The sequence below is a fragment of the Calcarisporiella thermophila genome (assembly GCF_041956535.1).
Source record: "Calcarisporiella thermophila strain CBS 279.70 unplaced genomic scaffold VTP21scaffold_7, whole genome shotgun sequence".
Lineage (NCBI taxonomy): Eukaryota > Fungi > Calcarisporiellomycota > Calcarisporiellomycetes > Calcarisporiellales > Calcarisporiellaceae > Calcarisporiella > Calcarisporiella thermophila.
Window position 1 is genome coordinate 247013 of NW_027192197.1, and position 21191 is coordinate 268203.

Here is a 21191-nt window from a genome sequence, read left to right on the forward strand (position 1 = left end):
TTAATGTAATACTTATGAATGCAACAATAAACCCTCAGCATGTAGTCTCGTCGCTCTGATAATCGCTTAATAATATAACAGAGAAATTTTAGTTGTGCTGAATGTGCCGTTACTTAATGATTAATCGAGCAATATTAGCCCCACGATCCAAATCAAATAACTTCCTAACATACCTATCTTCCGTTTGGTTTAATGAAGAATGAACTTAAATTATTTTAATAACGAAAATATCTACAGAGGGATAGTTAAGGATGCGGCAAATTTATCGGGCGCCATCAAAAATTGAACCGTCATCTTAATTTTCTCACTTAATAGTTTGACCATTATAACGAATTTTGAAGGATGGCTGTCTATGATCCCTTACTTCGCCTCAACACAGACACCTCCATACACTCACAGAAAACAGCTCGTGAACGCCTGTCAAGTTTTATTAACGACAATCATCGTCTTTTCAATATTGAATGGGGAGAAGGTTTTCCCAATCATCTAGTACCCGTACTATTATCTCTTTATGATATGGGAGGTGAGGATTCAAATTTGTCACGTAGAAATATAAGTGAAGAGTAGAATTCATATATACATCTTTTTACCTAAACTATTTTATATTTAGCATCTCCTGAACGATTACAGAATGTATATAATAATATGTCATCCGATCTCTTAAGAACTCGGGCTCCTCAGATTGATATAAAGGATGAAAATTGGACAGATTTTTTTGGGCAAAAGAAGTAAATATATCATTCAAAAAAATTTTTTTGGCCCTATTAATCTAAGTTTTCATTGTAGATATTATCGTGAATATCTTGCATTCTTCGATTCTTGCATTGACCGCATGGGCATTTTTCCTGCATTTCAGCACTACTTTCCAATTCTATTACCTGGATGTCTTGGTGCTGCAATGCATCCTCTTTGCCATATTGCTTATGGCCTTGAATTTAAAGATGCTTTAATCGTTGCCGAAGGGCTTGCTTATGCAAGCATTGCCTATTTCTCGTTTGGAGACATGATAGAGCACGGGGGCAATACCAAACGTGGACTATGTCGCGATGTTTTAGAAATGGTACGAGCTGATAAAAGATTCGATGGAACATTTGATGGCACATTCCAAGGGAAATGGAAAGTACTGTTACGAAGCAGGGAGAGCTTGTTGAAGATCTATTTGAATCACTATGGAGTCCAAGGTTGAAAATTTTTCTGCAATTTATATCGAGAGGCCCTAACATTATTATTTTGGTTTAGAAGAGGAATCCGCCGAAACCATCACAGCCATCCTTCACGACCTAACTAAAATGGCAACTTATTTATTGGCAGCTACTCTTCCGGGCCCCGACACACCTAGTAGTTCTCCACCTTTCACAATTACACAACCCAGCACTTTCTTTACCTCGGAAACAACAAAAACGACGCGTCATCTTGACTTCTTCCTTGCCCATGCGTTTCTTGGGATCGAAGCCATTCACTCTGTATTACCGCATCTACAAGTACATGATCAAACACGGTTGCTTCGCGTATATTTTGTTGCTTTGTTAGCGACTTATATTGTACAAGGGCGGCCAGCTTTTCACCCTGAATTACTATTGGCGAATGCGAGCGAAAACTGTAGCACTCCGGGTAGAGATGATGATTGGACTAGAATAGTGAATGAAGCAATTGAGAGCGAGGATATACATGTTCCACTGTTAGTACGCGCGCTGCTTAAAGCTCGATTCAAATATCCTTCAGAGTCTGAAGTGTATTTACGTGGTGCATTGCGAATGCTGGAGTTTATTAAGACTGAACGTGATTGGGAAGTTGAAGGAATAGGCTGGTGATATAGCCAGTGCTATTACTCTCCAAGGTTTATTTTATGGGACTTATCTGGATGGAGAGAGGGGTCCGGAAACTTTTCTCACCTCTATATGCTAGCTTACAATTTGTGTTATTTGTACTTGTTATTCTTTTGTTCGATATTCATTGAAAGCTTTTATTATTTTGTTCATACATGTCATATTTTTCACGCGATTCTTTTTTTTTTTTCAACTGTGGTATTGTGAGGCGAGAGTTGAGATAATCAATTATCTGTTTATATTAACTCTTATTTTATCTGAACTCTTATTTTTCATACTTCCCTTATGGTTTGCTATTGTATAATGAAAGCCTATGTTTTAAGTTAAACGGCTTATCCACTTAAATTTTACATGTGAAAATCTAGAAAATTTCTATCTTTACCCCACTGATCTTTGACAATAATTTACATCACCATGTCGTCATTAGCCCTTTTCACTGAGAGCGAAAAGAAAGCATTCGAAGAATTTCTCACTCAGCTAGTCGGCAATGATGATTTTTCCCTCGAGCATCACCAACAACAGCAGACTAATTCCTTGAACGAGTCTGGTAAAATTACATCTCTATTGCTTTGCTTTTAAAATTTCTTAGATCCACGATCATGACTAAACATCTCTGTCTGATCAAAGGTTCATCTCAGCAACACCAAGAGATCGATCTTTTTAATCTTGCTACTGCCGCCACTACTGATTCCGCTATCACCCGCCCATCTCCAACTGCATCTATTACAATCCCAACTCCCCGACACGATGAAGAATCGATCTTTCCGATCTCAAGTGGTAGTTTACCATCTTCTGCTGCCTCATTTAACTCTCTCAGCAGAAGCCTAGAGAATGGAGATTCTGTCACACCACACGGTTTATTGAGACGTCGTGGGACAATTGGAGGTACAAGCAGTGGTGGTAGAATACGAGGAGCGGTTAGAAGAGAGGATGGGGTGTCATCCTCTGCATCATCATCATCAGCTCCTTATTTTAAACCCTTACCAAAATCAGCGACTATAAATGGAGAAACTATTGTGCCGAAGGGCAAGCCTGGGAGGCGCAAAGGAATGAAAAATAGTAATAGCGCAGAAACACCTGTCATACCGCCTACAGGACTCGAATCCAGTGTAAAAACATCAACCTCACGACGTGGAAAGAAGCCTCCACACGAGTTGTTGACTGAGGAGGAAAAAAAGGCGAACCACATTGCATCAGAGCAGAAAAGGCGACAAAATATTCGATTGGGCTATGAACAGTTGGTAACTATTGTACCAACACTTTCCCAATGCAACCGAAGCGAAGCTCTAATATTGCAGCGGTGTGAGTAGAAATTAATCAATATGTTTAATTCTGGAATAAGTGTTTTACTTATGTTCATTTGATTTAGCTGTCGAGTATATAAAACACTTGCTATCGCAGAAACATGAGCTAAAGGATCGACTACGGGAATTGCATAATATCCTTGGAGAACCGTGAGTGCTTCTTTATTTATTCATCGTATAAGTATTTGTGTACTTTAGCTAACTTATATTATTTTTTGCTCATACACATAGAATGAATCCAGAAGATGAAAATGTAAATATTTATTCTACTCTAATTTTCTACAACTTTTCATTAACCTTTTTTATTGCAACTTTAGTCATCGGATGAAGAACGGTGAGCGCATAGAATATCCTATTCTCTTTTTTAAGAATATTTAGCTTTGTAAATTTTCAAACGATCTTCTCTCTCAATTATCTGTCTCCTTTATTTTATTTCTAAGCCTTATTTATGTAATTGATTCCTTTTTTTAACAGTTATTAATACTAAGGAGTATTCCAACGACTCTAGCATATTTTAGATATAGTAAGATAAAAAATAGTATTTACATTCAACTTGAAACAAAAAGCTAAGGTATAATACTACAGAGCATACTATCCACTGACCGCTTTGATTAATTTCGTCAGATTAGTGTCAAACAAATCTGATCTAATTGGCATTTCTGGGGTATGAAATGGATTCTTCATCACAAAATCAGCGTAAATTTCATAGATGCGCCGCAATACACCTTCAGCATTCGCATGGTTTGGGTCGCTTACAAGCAAGAGTTTTGTTCCCGTGAGTGTCTGATGGCAAATCATCTTGAACGTCTCTGCCTCGAGTACCTCCAATCCGGATGAACCAGCCACAGGTGAGATGCGCGAAGTTATTGCATGTACTCCATGAAGCGTACCAGCCAGAACTAGGTACTCGTTGCTTGTAAGTTTTGAAAGCCCTTCGTTAAAATCGCGTTGATAAACCAGGCCGCCTGCTTTATTAATGATATAAAGAGAGTAGATCATTTTTCCATAGAGCATAGAATTAGCTGCGTGTCGAGCAATTTAATATCTTGTGGCTTGGTGAGGACCCATTTTTATAGCTTATTGGAAATTTGTTAGTAGCGAGTTTAGAAGTTTAGGATTAGGTGCGGTATGGAAATTAGTACAACGGAAATTAAGGCCGATACAGAAGTAAATTCTTCATCAGTGGAAAGTTCAGATCACTCAGAGAGTGGTCAACGAATGTGTGAGCTTCATCAAGTTGAAAAGGTAAATGATTTACTTTAAATTGTTTCTTTAATAATACTGATCTCAATTTAATAGAAACTAGTAGAAATGCTTCGCACAGCAGGTGGAGCTATTCAGCTCCTTTCCGATGAAGACATGGAAGACGACAAACGAAGAGAAGCATTCAGTCACAATGCGACTAAATATATCCAAATTCTTGACGTACGCTACAATTAATCAACAATTATATCCCGATGAAATTAATTTCGAACTGATTTAATAGGAGGTACAATCTTCACTTCGTTCCCATGTAACACATCTTACAACACGTGGCGACTTTGCCCCCACGAATATGACGCTTCCTATGAATGCCGCAACCTATGGAGAGCGTGTGGAGCTTGAGGTGTGGGTCAAAGGGTTGAAGATATTAAGAGACGGGTTTCAAGAAGTTAGCGAGATAGCTGAGAAGACAAAGTGATAGCATAAATCTTTCTAAAATAAAACTGTATATATTGACTGTTTTGAATAAAATTGACTTTTGAGAACTACACATGCGTTCTATCCTCGAGGATTCCTATCTATAAATTTCTCACCTATAATATGGTCGGGGTATTGATTAATTCAATTTTAGTCCAGTAAATATTTAGGAATAACGCGTAGTGTGAGAGTTAATATTCTCACATGTTACCCACTGGACTGTAAATCTGATTTATTTTCTCACTCTTCCGAATTCTTCTTATCTCTTTCACTGATCTGTCCAGGATAATACTTAGCTCAATAAGATGTACGCCATTAGACGCTCCCAACAGCTTCTACGTCCCGCAAAGACCCTCCTGCCCAATCTCTCTGTGGCCACAAGGTATTATACTCTTATGTGCATTAATAGTTTAGCTTCTATTGACAATTCATTTAACGGTCCAGGAATTTTACTCAGTCCGTAGCACGTGCAGAACATCATCAGGTTGCATCGCTCGATACCTTCACAGAGGAAGAAGAGATGATGCGACAAGCTGGTAATTATTTAAACAGATATGCTCTTGCTTAATCATAATCTTTCTCACTCTGCATTTTTTTTTTATTTATAGTTCGTCGATTTGCAGAGGAAGTAGTTAAGCCCAAGGTTACAGAGATGGATGAAAAAGAAAAGTTAGATAGCGGAGTGTTGAAAGGACTTTTTGAGCAAGGTGTAAGTTGAATGAAAATTCAATGAATAAATCAACTTTGTTAACGCTCTTTTGGATCTGATAGCTTATGGGTATTGAAGTGGAATCAGAATTTGGCGGGGCAAACAGTAGCTTCACGTCGGCGATTATCGTTATTGAAGGTAATAAATAATCTGTTTTTTTTTTAAAAAAAAAAAAGACCATTATACTAAGCTCAAATTTTCAACTCTAGAGCTTGCGAAAATTGATCCTTCTGTGAGTGTTGTTTGCGATGTGCAAAATACTCTGGTCAATACCCTGTTCCGCAAATATGCAAACCAGGACATTAAAGAGAAATATTTGCCCCGTTTAGCCACTGATACGGTATAATATCCAATGTTTATAACTCTCCTTTTTACCCTACTAATCTTGGTAATAATTATTGAAATAGGTTGGCTGCTTCTGTCTATCCGAGGTTGGTAGTGGAAGTGATGCCTTCTCGCTCAAAACACGGGCAGAAAAGCAAGGTGATTATTACGTACTCAACGGCTCGAAGATGTGGATTACGAACTCGGGCGAGGCCGATATCTTCCTTGTTTTCGCGAATGTTGACCCCTCAAAAGGCTACAAGGGCATCACATGTTTCGTCGTTGAAAAGGAAATGGGTGTAGAAGTTGGAAAGAAAGAATCAAAACTAGGAATTAGGGCATCCTCCACTTGCACTGTGAATTTTGATAATGTGAAGGTTCCTGCTTCTAATGTGCTCGGGGAGGTTGGTAAAGGTTACAAATACGCGATCGAGATTCTTAATGAAGGACGCATTGGCATTGCGGCGCAGATGCTTGGGTTAGCTCAAGGAGCATTTGATAATGCTTTACCTTACATGTTCCAACGCAAGCAATTCGGACAGCTTATTGGAAATTTCCAAGGTCTACAACATCAATATGCGCAGGGTAAAATTAAATAAAATTGTGGAGAAATTCAAATGCTTTAACCCTCATTACTTTTTATATAGTCGCTACTGAGATTAATGCGGCCCGCCTTTTGACATATAATGCCGCACGGTTGCGTGGCGAGGGTAAACCATTCGTGAAGGAGGCAGCCATGGCTAAACTCTATGCATCGCAGGTTGCAGAAAAGGCAAGCTCCCGCGCAGTGGAATGGCTTGGTGGTGTTGGATTCACTCGTGAATTCCCGGTTGAAAAATTGTATCGTGATTGTAAGATTGGGTAAGAAAGCAAAAAATTGATCCCATCTAATGTAGCTGGTCTCCAAGGTACATTGTTATTAATCATTTAAATGTAGGGCGATCTACGAGGGTACGAGCAACATCCAATTACAAACGATTGCCAAACTGGTCTCGAAAGAATACGAGGTATAGATTTCTAGGAGCTCTTGGAACATTAAAGATCACACATTTTTTTTACCATAATCAGGGCTGGTTTTTAATAAATCTGATGTCATATTATACACAATATCGATGATAAATTTTCATGGCTCTTAAAAAACAAAAAAAGGCATACTACTGTGACGCGTTTAACTCTGGTGTTTTACTTCTTCTTTTCTTCCGCCTACTTTCATATACACATGTATTTTCGCTTTTAACTGCTAAATCAAAAAGATAGTCATTTCGCAACAGGTTATTGAGTACCATTGGTTGTAATCAGTCGTATTTTCCATAAGCTCCAAATTTCCAAGAATTGACAAACTTAATCGATTTTTATTGGCAGAAAAGTGCCTACTCGATACCCAAGAGCCAAGACTTTTAACTATTTTCTAAATCGAATTGAAATATTTTTATTTAAACATATCTCTTTACATTCCTCTTCTTCCTAAAACCATTCTTATTCGCATATTCTTCTGGCAGTTATTTAACACATATATGGCGACGCTCAAACGAAACTACACCCCAGGACGTCTTCCCGCGTTCCATTTACCTTCCTCTAACCTCGTCTGTCGCTGGCGGGGTTGCCAGCGTGTATTCGAGGATGCCGAAATCCTCTACCTGCATCTTTGCGACGAACACGTAGGCCGTAAGTCCACCAACAACCTATGTTTACAATGCCAGTGGATTCTGCAAAATGGAGAGAGATGCAATGCTTCGGCTCAAAAACGTGACCACTTGACCTCCCATGTTCGAGTTCATGTACCGTTAAAACCGCACGACTGTGAGGTAAGCCTAAATTTACTGGGTGAATTGGAGTGCGTAGCTCGCCATGTATTAACAGAATGATATTTTCATAAAATAGATATGTGGAAAAGCATTCAAAAGACCGCAGGATTTAAAAAAACACGAGAAAACTCACACCGAAGAGCACCAGCGGGAACTAAAGGCCAACCAAAAGCGTAAAGCAGAGCGCCGTGCTGCAGCTAAACGAGCTCAGTATGCTAAATCTGCTGTCAGCGACTCTACTAGCCCACCGTCACTTCCCTCACTGACTTCCCCTTCATCAGGAAATGATTCACTCTCACCTCATAGCGATAGTTGTGAATGTAAGGCTTTGAGAATTTTGTGTTGTCGCATTTATCAAACCATCCTAATATTTTACATTTTCAGCTTTTTCTTTACAATCTGGACAAAAAGATGTTCAATCTGGCTTCTCATTTCAACCCGCACTTGATAATATATCCAATCTCCAGCTCTACGAGGATTTGTTTGGCTTTCCTCCATATGCTGGAACTAAGCGCTCCCACCAGCAGGTGGATTCCGAAACAAAAGCTGATATCCCTGAGTTTTTTTCTGAACTAGTGGATGATGTTCTGAACAACAAAAGACTGAAGTCTTCGATTACTGAAGGTAAGGGGGTTATTATTATATTTTTTTGAAATACAATCTGAAATCTAGCTTTTTCTATCTTTATAGATATGCTGGAAAAGTTAAATACCGTTGAAGCCGACCTAGTATTTGATGAAGAGTCGCTCTCGAAACTCGTGAACAGCGATGAAGAACTCTCTACAATTAACCAATGGATTAATGAAGTGACAAGAAGTATTTATGGCGGAAAATCTCTGGGGACACTTGCAGAAAGGAAACTGGAAGAGAATCTCGATCTAACGGGCGATATTCCTCTCTACCCAGATTTAGATGTGCACAGCTCTAGTTCTGCGCTAACACCTGAAAAATTCGACCTAACCGTTGCACCATCAGAGTCCGCAGACGAGGCAAACTACAATCACCTATTGACACCCATTAACGACATTCTTTTACCTTCGTCGGAATTCTTGAACTTGGAGGTCGATGATGTATGTTATCCTAATGCTTCACCGGTTACCACGGATATTTATAATGGTGATAACCTGCAACCACATTCACAATCAACTTCTACGCCTCATATTACTGCCAGCTTTTGGTCACCAAGCATGAATTCAGCTCAGCCAATTAGCAGGTCGAATAATGAAGATAAAGGGATGGAAATAACTGGATGGAGCGAAGAGCCCAAGTTAAATGAGAGCGGAAAGATTGATTTCTCGCAGTGGATGGAAGAAAGTGCATACAGTAGCCCTGGATTGAATGAGGATGAAAGCCCGAATGAAGAAGTGGAAATCTCAGTTGAACCAAGAAATAATAGTCCAGTGGAAGATCAAATGGAGAGCAAAAATGTGGATAGTCCGCAATATGCAGTCTTACCTCCACCTGAAGAGAGCACAGTTCGAAACCTGGCAACATCGATCAATGTATCTCGATCACCAATGGCCATGCTACTTTGCTATGATATACCCGAAGATCGCCACTCAGAGGCTAACATTGAAGATAGTGAAATCGATCAATTGGCACAAGATATATCCAAGCTCCAGGTCAACCTCCAAGAAGAAAAGGCAACAAATAATGACATAGTATGCGCAGCTAGAACGAAAGCCAAACATAAGTTTTACAATGAGAGAGAGAAGTTAAGTGTAGCGAGAGAGGAGGCGCAAGAGGAAGAAGAAGAGGAGGAGGGAGAGGAAGATGAAGAGGAAAAAGATGAATTGATAGAAGATATGAATGGGAATAGTTATGGGTATATAATTGCTGAAGAATTACCAGAATCGGATCAATTATCCTACCCGAAGATAGAGGAAGAAAATCATGCAGTTATTGTATTGCATCGTTTACGGTTGGCTATCAATCTTGCATATCATCGCAAGAAATCGAAAGTGCAGATAGAGGACTAGGCAAAATAATAAATATCGATGATTCTCTTCTCCCTCAAATCATTTTGAGCTTTGTCTGGTTCTTATTGTATTGTCTCGCTGATCTTATTTGTAGTATAAATTGTGTTATGGGTATGAAGTGTCGATATTGTTCTCAAATATTTTGACTGTATCTATTTAAACATTGTTTACGGCAAGCTCTCTGGTTTAATAAATACTCAAATTCGAAAGTACACTAATATATTTTTACAAAATAAATAGGGTTTTAAATTTAAGTTGTATTATACTAATGAGATAGGATAGCTTATACATCGCTAGTTTGACTTTTTCACCACACTAATAGAGAAGATACATTAAGAGTCGCTACAAGGAATGTATTACCATATCCTAGATTGTGGTCACGTATTCTCCTCGACAATAATTAAGGTACAGAACGTGTAATATATAAACTCTTTACTCAAAATTTTAAAATGCTCCTAATTTGTCAAAAGGTAGTCCTGACTATAATGAAAATGCTCTAGTGGACTAGAGTAAATATGATCCCTATATACTTTTAATATATCCTCATTGCAGAAGAGGAAATCAGGATAAATGGGGCATTACTTGGGCGAATATCGGTAATTTGAATCAAATAAATATCCAACTCCTGGATATTGAAGGATAATATCCATATTTGTTGATGACGTTGCTATTATATAAAGAATAAAGATAAGCACTCATTTCACTCTTTATTATTAAGTTTCTCCACTGTCAATAATATCTCTCCATTACATTGATCATCCGTATTCATTTTTGAGAGATATATCCAATGCTAGGCGTCACACCTCCCATTTCGCTTAATGGACCAACTGATATTGAGAAACAAATATCCGAGCAGCTAGTGGAATGTTTAAAATCACATAAGATCTTCGAGAGCGATCAAGAAGCAAGAACAAGGCACCTGCAATTTTGGACCTTATCCGTTATACACTATAGACACTAACTATTTTTCTTATATTTTGTACTTTTTATTCTCCTGAATTTTGGTGTATAGAGAGATTGTTCTGGGTAAGTTATACCAAATAGTCAAAGATTTCGTGTATCGAGTTAGTTTGAAGAGGAAATTACCTGAGGCCATTGCGCGTGAAGCTGGAGGTAAAATCTTCACATCCGGATCGTACCGATTAGGGGTTCATAATGCAGGTGTGTTTTAATACTTGATTTCTATCATTCAAGTTAGATTTGACATTTATTTTGCCCGTCCCCAATTCTAGGTGGTGATATTGATACTGTATGTGTGGTGCCAAAACACGTACAGAGAGAGGATTTTTTCAGTGATATGTTTGAGATGTTGAGTGAGAGACCAGAAGTGATGGAGCTTACGGTATTTTTGGTTTTAATTGTCAGCATGATCGTTTATTAATTATGTCCATGCCGATCTAGAGCGTTGAAGATGCGTTTGTACCTGTTATTAAAATGCAATTTCAAGGGATTCCGGTGAGTTATGTCGTAAATATTTTTTTCTTAATTTTATTTATTTTCTCTTTCCATTTTTATTATAAAAGATCGATTTTTTGTTTGCACAACTTGCTATTCCATCGGTTCCAGACACATTAGATTTAGCGGACAATAATATATTGAAGAATCTTGACGAACGATGTGTGAGGAGTTTGAATGGTTAATATTGTTTACACATAAAACGTTGTTCTGCTAGCTTTAGCACTATTGTACGTATAGGCCCCCGTGTGACAGATGATATTCTTCGACTGGTTCCGGTTATCCCTGAATTTAGGATGGCACTTCGTTGCATTAAGTTATGGGCTAAAAGTACGTGGTATACTTCATTGAAGCTCGGGGAAAAGTGGCTTTTCTAATTATTTATCCTTTAGAGCGAGCTATCTATTCTAATGTGAATGGCTTTCTGGGCGGTGTTGCATATGCCATTCTCGTGGCGCGCATCTGCCAACTTTATCCTAATGCTAATGCTGGAACAATAGTGTCAAAATTCTTCCGGATCTTTTATCAATGGTAGTCTGGTCTCTTTTCTCGAGAATTTATCTCCGTTTGGCATATTTTCCAATGTTTTATACTATTGCTAGGCAATGGCCACAACCCGTCATGCTAAAGCCAATCGAAGATGGACCTCTGCAAGTTCGAGTATGGAATCCTAAATTATATCCTACGGACAAGGCACATCGAATGCCCATAATTACTCCTGCGTATCCTTCAATGTGTGCGACCCACAATGTTACTCACTCAACTCTAACCGTCATGAAGAGTGAATTCAAGCGGGGTATCATTGGATTCATGGACTGCTATATACACTTTTACGATACTTATATTTGGACATATCCCACTTTTTAGCAATGGAAATCACAGATAGGCTAATGATTGGTGCCGGCAAGTGGGAGGAACTTTTTGAGAAAAGTGACTTCTTCCATCGTTACCGCAATTACCTTCAAGTTATTGCTGCATCGGGTTCTGAGGAGAAGCAGCTACGATGGTCTGGTTTTGTGGAATCAAGAATACGACAACTAGTCATGAAGCTCGAAATTGCAGAAGGGGTTTTACTTGCACACCCCTACGTGACATGCTTCGACAAGATACATTATTGTGCTAACGATGAGGAAGCAACCGCTGCAGCAAGTGGAGAAACAGTGCCAGGAACGAAGAATATGCCGAAATCAAAAGAAGAGGGAAAAGAGGACGCGGAAAGGATTGAAAAAGAAGGAGGGCGAATCGTTTATACCTCGACTTTCTACATAGGATTATGCATTGAGCCCAAGACTGGTGACGTGTCCATTTACTTTTCTTCTTCAGTTTGACATGGGAGTATTCATTGCGTGTTGTTTATTTCATAACACTGCTGCTTTTTATTACATTAGCTGCAACAAAGGGTACACGAAAACTCGATCTCTCTTGGCAGACATCAGATTTCGTTCGTATGGTAAAGGGATGGGACCGATACGAGGAAGGTGAAATGAGCATCGTGTTAAGACATATTAAAAGGTTCGGATTTTTCTCATTTTTTTTCTCCTCCGGCCATTTTGACATTTCCACTCGGTCCCTCGATGAGAAAATCCCTCAATCAACTGTGTATGATTTTTAACTATGTTGATGCCTCTCTACCCTCCTCTCTATTCTATATAGCTCTGCACTACCAGACGATTTATTTGAACCTGGCGAGGTACGCACACCTCGGAGGAAGAAAGCCAGCTTAAAGGTTTGTATACGAATGGACTGATGGAATATTTTCACACTGGTTCTTTTTTTTATATCTTTTAAGCACCTTGATTGCCGTCCCATATTCTATTCATTGGTGTTAACGAGAGCGTTTGTTTTGATTTGTGCAGAGGAACGCCGCGGATGGGGTTGACACACCGAATAAGCGGCAGCTCATCTCGCCTGGGAAAGAAAAAGAACCTCAGCAGGAGGACCCGGAGCCTTCCCCGGATAGACGGACGGAGGCAGTAACGGGCGTTGAGGTTGCATAACTTAGAGTTAATGTGAGATAATGAATCTTGTTATAATGATCTCTCGTCGTATTCTCTCGGTATTTCTTCTCTTCTATTCTTGTAGTTTCATTCTAGGTGAGTGAAAAGAAAAAAACACACCCACATAAACGATTCGAGAGAGGGGGAAAGGTTACGTTCTTGCATTTTAACCACCCTGATCTTTCTATTGTTTTTTTCACACTTCATCTAGAGTATTTTGAAAATCGTTTATATATTATTCTTTTTTAGATGAGTAGTAGGATGCGAATTGAACTCTCCATTTCACATGACTGTTGTCCTTTTTCTTTACTTTTTGTTTATTCCTTCCCTTTTGTAAGGCATTTAGAAGAGTCAAGAAGAAAAAAAACTCGTTTTTAATACTTCGAAAGTAAGAAAAAAGAATATACTCGCTAGATTAGATTGTCGTAAACTAAGAAACATAATATCAAAAAAGGAAACAAAAAGGAGAAAGCTAATAATATAAAGAAAAAGGAAAAAGAAGGCTAGCATGTTATTTACGTTAGAGAAAAGAGAGAAAGGACGGAGCAAAATAATAGAAGATAAATTTAGAAAATCCTGTTATTATAATAATATATATAAACACTAATAATCCATGAAAATAATACTTGAATTGAGACAAACCACCCTGCCTCAGATGAATGCGATCACCTGTGCTTGACGGAGAAGGTTTTGTTCAGCAAATGCAGTAGTTTATTCACATTGAGTTGGACATATTCAAGATCCAAGATTTGGACGTTATCTTGTTGCTGTATAGAAAGAAGCAGAGCTACTTAATAACCTGCTTAAGCGTTTGAATCCAAAAGCAAAATTACCTTTTCAAGTAAGTCATCCAATTTCAAATCCAATTCCAAGATAGGCCGCTCTCGGTTCTTATAGTGCAAAGAGATAACAAAGGCTCCAGGCTGAGGAGAGATGAAGGAGAAATAGACGTTGCTTTGCCTACAATGCAAAACAAGGCAAGATTACATAAAAAAATCAGTCAAAGTTAATGAGGGAAATAAAACCCCACCTATTCTCAGGTATTCCACTCTCCACAATAATGCCATCTTTCTCCAGTTGTTGATGAGCAAACTTAAAGGGTCCAACCAGCTGCGTTTTCTGCCGAACAGGCTTCTGCTTCTTTCCCACCGTGACCACACCGAGCCCGGCACTGTTTTTATCTCCTGATGCCTGTAGGCGTGCATTCTGCAAATAAGCCTTATAGGATTCGAGCTGGCTGCGAAGATACGTGTTGTGTTCGCAGATGGTCGTGTACACAGATTCAAGCGAGCGGAATTCTTCGTCCACTTTCTCACGCAAGCTGCCAAGATGCGTTAACTCTTGTTGAATTTCCTCGACCAAGAGACGATATCCGTCATGGGCGTCGACAATCCCGAGCTCTTCCAGCTCCCGCAACATTTCCTTACCCTTAATACCTTTACGAACAAGCATAGGATCCTTGCAAGTCGCTGCCATTTCGGCAACAACCTGCAGATCTAGAGAGGTAGAGCGATTCTGCAGCTGCGGCATCGAGCGGACCAACTGTACAAAGAGAGCCTTGGTTTCCATATAAAGAATATCATTTTGCGTGATATTGTTCTCAGACATTAAGGCGGTAGTCAGATCTAGAAGCGAAAAAAAAAAATACAAAATTCAGCTTCCTGCATCCTGTACGCAGAAACCAAGGATCCAAGGTATACCTTGGATGGGTGTCTCCCACCGACTAAACAGCGGTAGCTCAATTGCCTTGTTGCGAGCCTTTGACATTTGAGGTAGCGGTGGACCCATTTCATTTAGAAGAATACGTAGATGATGTTTTTCAGTTGGAGCCAAGGCGTCTTTGTGCTGTGTAAGTAGTTGATGGGTGTTTGCCATTTCATTCAGCGTAATGTTAATGGTAAGATCTTTGCGGGAGAGCGCAATATATTGGTCCATCTCGAGCGACTCGTAGAAGTCGCTCACTTCGCACAATTCATTCAGGAAGCGGTTGATACGCGTTTTGTTATCCTCAACGAAACCGTTCAGCGAAAACATGTAGGCCTCTTTTGAGTAGGTGGGTTTGTTGGCAAGATTTTGGAGCATTTTCGCAATCTAAACATAGAAAAACGAGATGAGCAACTATTTCGGAATTCAAAAGAACAATAGCACGCATACCAAGGTGAGAGTTCTCATCGGGTGCTTGGAAGGCATTCCATCAATTAACATGTAGGCTTGAGGAGTCACCACAGCAGGGTTGACAAAACGTAAAAAGAAGAAACCCCCGATAAGCGAGCAGATGGCGTAGTCGTTAGCCTGAGGGTACTTGCGTTTAGTTAACGATCGAATCTGTTTACAAATCCAACGAATTCCGTAAGGGACTTGGTCTGTGGAATTAAGGATGTCATCGAGGAATTGATTTGCGAGCTCCATCAGAAGTTTAACCCGCGGGGCAATGAGCTTTTGAACCTGCTGGTTTTCGGCCGCAACCTCAGCAGGAACGCCACGAGGCATGTCTGGAGGCAAGGTGCCAACTTCTTCTTCCACTTGTTTCAGCACTTCCTCATAAACCTAACAAGCAAGTATTAAAACAAAGACAAAATAGTAAAATGAAAAGAGCGCAAAGATTAGCATGAAAAGCTTGAAAAGTGAGAAAAAATCATAATTACCTTTAATGGATTTATTTCCAAATTTAAATCTTTTTGCGCAACCAATTTTTCTATCGGCCCCGATAGCACCGCCTTCAAATAACTCTGCCCAGGTCCTCGCCGCGTGTAAGTTGTCATCATTCGAGAGATGGGTGTGTTCGCACGCAGAAGTGAGCCAAAGTTAGTGGCGGTTTCAAACTGGGCAGCCAGCACAGCCTTGACGAGAGATACATTAGTAAAGACCATGTGAAGCGGTGAATTCGCAAGGTTAGCTACCTGGAACATAGTCAAAAGCAGATGCTCTTCACGAGAGTCGTATTGACTGCCGAACAACGAAAACATCACCGTCTGCAGAAGGGTGTCTATTTCTGAAAGGCTGACCAATTGACAGAGAGCAGCAATGTGGCGTGGCTCGGTCTGCAAGAGGAAAAATAGGTTGCTGTATTGTTGCAACTTGCGGCTGCCCGGATGGAATTCCTCATCAACAGATTCGGTGTCATCCATGTGCTCGGTCATTGCATTCTTTAGAAACAGTTTACATCAATCGTTCAATTCCACTCTTATAAAAATAAATAAAAAGTATACCTCATCCTCTAGCGCCATGCGGTTCTGGATTAAAAGTGCAATACGCGAGTCGAGATAGCGTACATCCCGCTCTAGAATGAAGTTCTTCTTAGACTGTGATGAAATTTTCGTCTTCAAATCACGGAGTCGCTTTTGAGCTATTGTATGAGACAGAGGAAAATAGAAATGGTTGAAAATGACATCATAAAAATAGAGACCGGGTATATCTATAATACCTTTTGACAACTCATCTTCAACCTCAACATCCTGTTCCGCTACCATGGAATAAAGGGCATTGAAAGAATAGCGACTAGATGACCGATCGCCGGTATTCATCGAAGCTGGTCGTAGATTCCGCCAGATGTTGGCGTAGTGCTGGTTGGCTGCAGCTGCAGCTGCAACTCTAGAGAGGTTTCCACCGCTTCCGCTTTCGTTTCCGCTCCCTAGATTATTATTGCCCCCTGCAGCATATGAAAGCATCGTTTCGTCTTATAGCAATGTGAAATAGAGTGGCTATTTTAATATAAAGGATATTGATACTATCGAAATTTAGCACTAAAACAATCGAGATGAGATTCCTTCTTAATACTATTGATGGATAGGCATCAAGAGGAATATTGTCACTAAGGAAGGAAAATTGATGAAAAAGTAATAAGATGAAACGAATAAGGAGCAGAATGGAGGAAAGACACTATATAACTACTTTGAGTAGTAGTTTTTTTTTTAAGATGGGAGCAGTTAAAAAAAATACCTGAACTTGATGCTTGCGCTACGTACTATAAAAAAAAAAATCGACTCCCGCTCTTTCAATTTTCGATCTGGTGTTTTTTTTAACCGTGACTGGCAAACTCAATGTTCTTCACTTGTTACCAAGTCAGATAACAGTAATAAGATCAAAAAAAGGAGATGCGGCTGCATTAATTGTAATTACCAGACTGTAATAAGCGTTCAATCTCTCCAAGGTAATATTTGCATGTCATACTACGAGTATAATCGCGTGCTTTACGATCTGCTATATATTTGTTTCATACAAATCAAAATTGAACTAAAACTAAAAACTTCTAGGAAGCGAGCATTCTTTGATCATCTATTACTTAAACAGCCTATCACCAAGATATAGACTAGATGCGACCTATAACAAATCTACAAAGACAGCGTATCACACTCACTCTTTTTTTCTCCGTCGCAATTGGTGCCGTAATAACTGTTGCTGCCCCAGCGTTCATGCCCTGTCCTGCTTTTGAGGATAATAGAAAAGCAGCGCTGCTTGAGAGAAGGAAAAGACAGAAACAGTCTGAAGGCACTAGCGTACTGGTAATTGAGCGAGATGTTAAAACAAAATTTGCCCATCGTATCAGAGATACGGAGAGAGAGTTGAAAGAGCGAAATGATCAAAAATGATGGTGGATATATCTATTTGCTACTATACTTTCTTCATAGATCTTTTTTTTTGTTTTGAATTCCATTATTTTGGCTGATGTAAATAGTTATGAGAATAGAAATAATAAATATATTGCGTTTTTTAATAGCAATTTTACTGTTATGAAAATGAGAACTAGATGAATGAATGAACCGAGAGCAAGCCGAATTGTAGCCGAGGAGTTTTATAGTCTTCACTTTAATATAATAACAGATATAATTTAATTTTCTTTCATAATTTTAGATATCACCATTAACCAAAAACCGTGATAGAGAGGACAAGTAGAAATAATAGGAAAGGGTAATAATAGCCAGGGGGTGCCTACTCTCTACAACCATTCCTTGAATAAACGGATATAGATAAACTTCATGATCTGGGTAAGGCAGCAATAGCAGAATAAGATTGCCACAAGGAACCCATAGAAGTTTATGGGGAGGTGAACCATCTGGAGAATCTCGCCTAGCGGTGTATACGGGAGGGCGATTCCTACTGCTGAGCAAACCATTGATGCTGTCACGAGCTGCCAGCTGCCAATCGACTGGATGAAGGGGATCTTAGCCGTACGGATCATATGCACAATAAGCAACTGCGAAAGAAGGCCTTCGTTGAACCAGCCGGTCTGGAAGATAGAACTTTTCTCCTCCGATTGCACGCCATAGTAAAACCACATCAAGCAAAAAGTGACCATATCGAAGATGGAAGAGGTTGGACCGAGGAATAGCATGAATCGCCCAAGGTTCTTTGCGCTCCAGTGATGCGGCGTAAGGAGATAATCGGCATCCACACTGTCCCATGGAATGGCGACTTGAGAGAAATCTGGAGATAAAACAGTCATTTAGTCAACTTTCGTCCGTAGGAATACTCAAATTGCAAGATTGTCATACCATAAATTAGATTTTGCGTAAGAATTTGGATAGGATCCATTGGCACCCAAGGAAGCCACGCAGAAGCAACGAGCATGGAAAACACATTGCCGAAATTTGAGGATGCGGCCATATTGATATACTTGAGGGTGTTTGCGTGAGTAATGCGACCTCGAATAATTCCCTCGGTGATGATTTGAAGGTTTTTCTCGGTAATGATGATATCGGCAGCGTCCTTGGCAATATTCGTGCCCGTGTCCACAGATATACCCACATCAGACTCACGCAATGCAAGCGCGTCATTAATGCCATCACCCAGAAAGCCCACAATATGACCATTTCGTTTCAGACAAGCTACAACCTCTTTCTTCTGCAGAGGGGTCAGCTTGGCGAAGAGAGTAGTGCGTTCAACCACAGCCGAGAACTCCTCAGGAGTTTTAATCAAAGCGAGCTCAGGTCCGGTGATAACATGCTGCGTGTCCACTTCCACGTCCTGGCAGATTTTCTTTGCCACGGGTAGATTGTCCCCGGTGAGAACTTTGACATTCACAGAATAGTGTTTGAACTCCTTAATGGCCGCAGAAGCCGATTCCTTGGGCGGATCGAGAAAAGCGAGAAAGCCGTGAAGAGTCATGTCCGTTTCATCCGCAATAGAATAGGCCCGATCTTCTTTAAATTCACGCGTAGCAATCGCCAGAACACGGTACCCTTCCTCGTTCATTGCATTGCACATGTCCGCCAGCTGACCAAGTTTGCTGGAGGTAAGCGGAACCAGAGTCCCGTCGGCCAGACTCACTTGGTTACAGATATTCATCATTTCCTCTACGGCTCCTTTGGTTACCATAATGACTCGATTTTCCGCCGAAAGGATGACACTCAACCGTCGTCGAACAAAGTCGAAGGGTAGCTCATCCATCTTGCTGAATTCTGCGAGATGAGCGGCTATTTCCAATCGAAATTCTTGTTGTCCTCCAAACTCGACAATGGCGGAATCGAGCAGGTTGCGCAAGCCTGTCTGGAAACAAGCGTTCAGATATGCCCAAGTTAGAACCTTGGTGCTCTGCTCGCCTTCACAATCGACACACTTGACAAGCACGACGTTTTCCTGGGTGAGAGTGCCAGTTTTATCGGAGCAAAGAATATCCATTGCACCTAGATTTTGGACCGAGTTGAGCTGCTTCACGATCGTCTTCTTCTTTGAGAGTTCAATGGACCCTCGAGCTAAGTTGGCATTCACAACCATTGGCAACATGGCAGGGGTAAGCCCAACTGCAACCGATAAGCCGAAGAAGAAAGCCTCTCGCCAATTGGACTTGGTCAACCCATTGATCAACACAACAAATGGAACCATTGCTCCCATGAAAGCGATTAACAAATAGCTTACGCGTCGAACACCCTTTTCGAATGCATTAAGTGGCCGCTTGCTCTCAAGATCGCGAGAAATGGTGGCAATGAATGTGAGGTCACCCGTGGTAAGAACAAGCCCTCGTCCATAACCGGAGACCACGTTCGTTCCCATCAGACATATGTTAGGGCACTCAAGAAGACTCGCACTTTTGTCCGGCATTTGAGCACATTTCTCCACGGGCATGAACTCTCCAGTGAGGGTGGCCTGAGCAACGAAAAGATCTTTCGAATCGAGCAACAACACATCGCCTGGGAAAATGTCACCAGCTGAGATGGAAATGATATCCCCTGGCACCACTTCCTCCATGTCAATCTCCTCGGCAATTCCTTTGATCGAGTCATGAGCGCGGCGCACCACGTTTACTCGGGTCCGTACCAGATTTTTGAGGGAAATCGCCTTGCGGTTCGATTTCAGCTCCTGCCAGAAACGCAAAATCACAGAGAGAGCCACAATGACCATTTCCAGAGTGAACGTCTGAAAATCAAGCTGAGCAGCAGAGATGATCGCCAGCACAGTGATGAGGATATTAAAGGGGTGCCAGCAGGCATTGAGAAAGATAACGATCACGCCTGGAGGCTTCGAAGCAGAAAGAATATTGGGACCATGAATATTGAGACGCTCTCTTGCCTCCATTTGGCTCAATCCCTCCCAATCGGTATTGTAATGATTGAACACGGTAGCCTGGTCTTCCTCTCTCGCGTAGCAGAGCAGGCGTTCGGTCACTTCTGATTCAGCTTTGGATGGGACGACGCGGCGCTTGAAGAACCAGGGGAACCACTTGAAACGAGGGGCCAACATTCTGCGCTGCAAAACTGGTGGCATCACTAGCGAAACTCCATCCTGTGCAGGAGGGACGAGTTGGGAAAACTGATTCGAAGACGAAGTGGAATCAGACCGACTGTTACGGCTAGGGAAAACATGTGGCACTTTTGACTCGGCCTTTTCGCAAACAATATCTTCGGCCTCCTTTTTGTAGGACATGATGGTAGAGGTTTATGTTGTTTAAATCTTGGTGCAAATTTTCTAGCGAGGCAATATAATAACATGATCGTCGTTAATATACACTCTAGTTGTTCTCGCAAGATAATAAGTATCCTATTTCATACCAGATTGGCGAAAGCTTTGGCTTGACACATAGGTCAGAGAGATTAGGAATATTGCGATTTATTGACTCTATGGTGGTTTCTGGGGCACTTGGCCGGGGGATAGTTCAGGGAAAATGGTAGCCAAAGC

General features: G+C 40.6%; 10 protein-coding genes across 10 annotated transcripts; 7 read left to right on the top strand and 3 right to left on the bottom strand.

The window, feature by feature from the left end:
- Positions 1-342: 342 nt before the first annotated feature.
- Positions 343-1811, top strand: VTP21DRAFT_10376 (uncharacterized protein; the record flags this gene model as incomplete). Its single annotated transcript, XM_069389705.1, has 4 exons — positions 343-523; positions 611-728; positions 787-1181; positions 1240-1811. The coding sequence occupies 4 exons, from the start codon at positions 343-345 to the stop codon at positions 1809-1811; spliced, it is 1266 nt and encodes a 421-aa protein (XP_069252999.1).
- A 429-nt stretch (positions 1812-2240) lies between these two features.
- Positions 2241-3468, top strand: VTP21DRAFT_10377 (uncharacterized protein; the record flags this gene model as incomplete). Its single annotated transcript, XM_069389706.1, has 5 exons — positions 2241-2373; positions 2454-3128; positions 3196-3280; positions 3362-3383; positions 3448-3468. 5 exons carry the CDS (start codon positions 2241-2243, stop codon positions 3466-3468), a joined length of 936 nt encoding a protein of 311 aa, XP_069253000.1.
- Positions 3469-3721: 253 nt separating this feature from the next.
- Positions 3722-4129, bottom strand: VTP21DRAFT_10378 (uncharacterized protein; the record flags this gene model as incomplete). Its single annotated transcript, XM_069389707.1, has 1 exon — positions 3722-4129. One exon carries the CDS (start codon positions 4127-4129, stop codon positions 3722-3724), a length of 408 nt encoding a protein of 135 aa, XP_069253001.1.
- A 129-nt stretch (positions 4130-4258) lies between these two features.
- VTP21DRAFT_10379 (uncharacterized protein) lies at positions 4259-4811 on the top strand (the record flags this gene model as incomplete). The annotated part of the gene is made up of 3 exons (XM_069389708.1): positions 4259-4375; positions 4430-4555; positions 4617-4811. The coding sequence occupies 3 exons, from the start codon at positions 4259-4261 to the stop codon at positions 4809-4811; spliced, it is 438 nt and encodes a 145-aa protein (XP_069253002.1).
- A 304-nt stretch (positions 4812-5115) lies between these two features.
- Positions 5116-6856, top strand: VTP21DRAFT_10380 (uncharacterized protein; the record flags this gene model as incomplete). The annotated part of the gene is made up of 8 exons (XM_069389710.1): positions 5116-5192; positions 5255-5346; positions 5419-5519; positions 5582-5657; positions 5729-5859; positions 5927-6428; positions 6491-6704; positions 6781-6856. 8 exons carry the CDS (start codon positions 5116-5118, stop codon positions 6854-6856), a joined length of 1269 nt encoding a protein of 422 aa, XP_069253003.1.
- Positions 6857-7357: 501 nt separating this feature from the next.
- On the top strand, positions 7358-9627 carry VTP21DRAFT_10381 (uncharacterized protein; the record flags this gene model as incomplete). The annotated part of the gene is made up of 4 exons (XM_069389711.1): positions 7358-7648; positions 7725-7968; positions 8033-8272; positions 8339-9627. 4 exons carry the CDS (start codon positions 7358-7360, stop codon positions 9625-9627), a joined length of 2064 nt encoding a protein of 687 aa, XP_069253004.1.
- A 787-nt stretch (positions 9628-10414) lies between these two features.
- Positions 10415-13079, top strand: VTP21DRAFT_10382 (uncharacterized protein; the record flags this gene model as incomplete). Its single annotated transcript, XM_069389712.1, has 12 exons — positions 10415-10542; positions 10640-10788; positions 10860-10969; positions 11029-11082; positions 11151-11262; positions 11323-11412; positions 11475-11613; positions 11685-11878; positions 11950-12375; positions 12471-12594; positions 12736-12808; positions 12939-13079. 12 exons carry the CDS (start codon positions 10415-10417, stop codon positions 13077-13079), a joined length of 1740 nt encoding a protein of 579 aa, XP_069253005.1.
- Positions 13080-13744: 665 nt separating this feature from the next.
- Positions 13745-16747, bottom strand: VTP21DRAFT_10383 (uncharacterized protein; the record flags this gene model as incomplete). Its single annotated transcript, XM_069389713.1, has 9 exons — positions 13745-13846; positions 13913-14039; positions 14110-14704; positions 14780-15170; positions 15234-15626; positions 15725-15919; positions 15980-16225; positions 16289-16425; positions 16504-16747. The coding sequence occupies 9 exons, from the start codon at positions 16745-16747 to the stop codon at positions 13745-13747; spliced, it is 2430 nt and encodes an 809-aa protein (XP_069253006.1).
- Positions 16748-17392: 645 nt separating this feature from the next.
- VTP21DRAFT_10384 (uncharacterized protein) lies at positions 17393-17668 on the top strand (the record flags this gene model as incomplete). The annotated part of the gene is made up of 1 exon (XM_069389714.1): positions 17393-17668. The coding sequence occupies one exon, from the start codon at positions 17393-17395 to the stop codon at positions 17666-17668; it is 276 nt and encodes a 91-aa protein (XP_069253007.1).
- Positions 17669-18015: 347 nt separating this feature from the next.
- VTP21DRAFT_10385 (uncharacterized protein) lies at positions 18016-20939 on the bottom strand (the record flags this gene model as incomplete). Its single annotated transcript, XM_069389715.1, has 2 exons — positions 18016-18503; positions 18572-20939. The coding sequence occupies 2 exons, from the start codon at positions 20937-20939 to the stop codon at positions 18016-18018; spliced, it is 2856 nt and encodes a 951-aa protein (XP_069253008.1).
- Between the last annotated feature and the right edge of the window lie 252 nt (positions 20940-21191).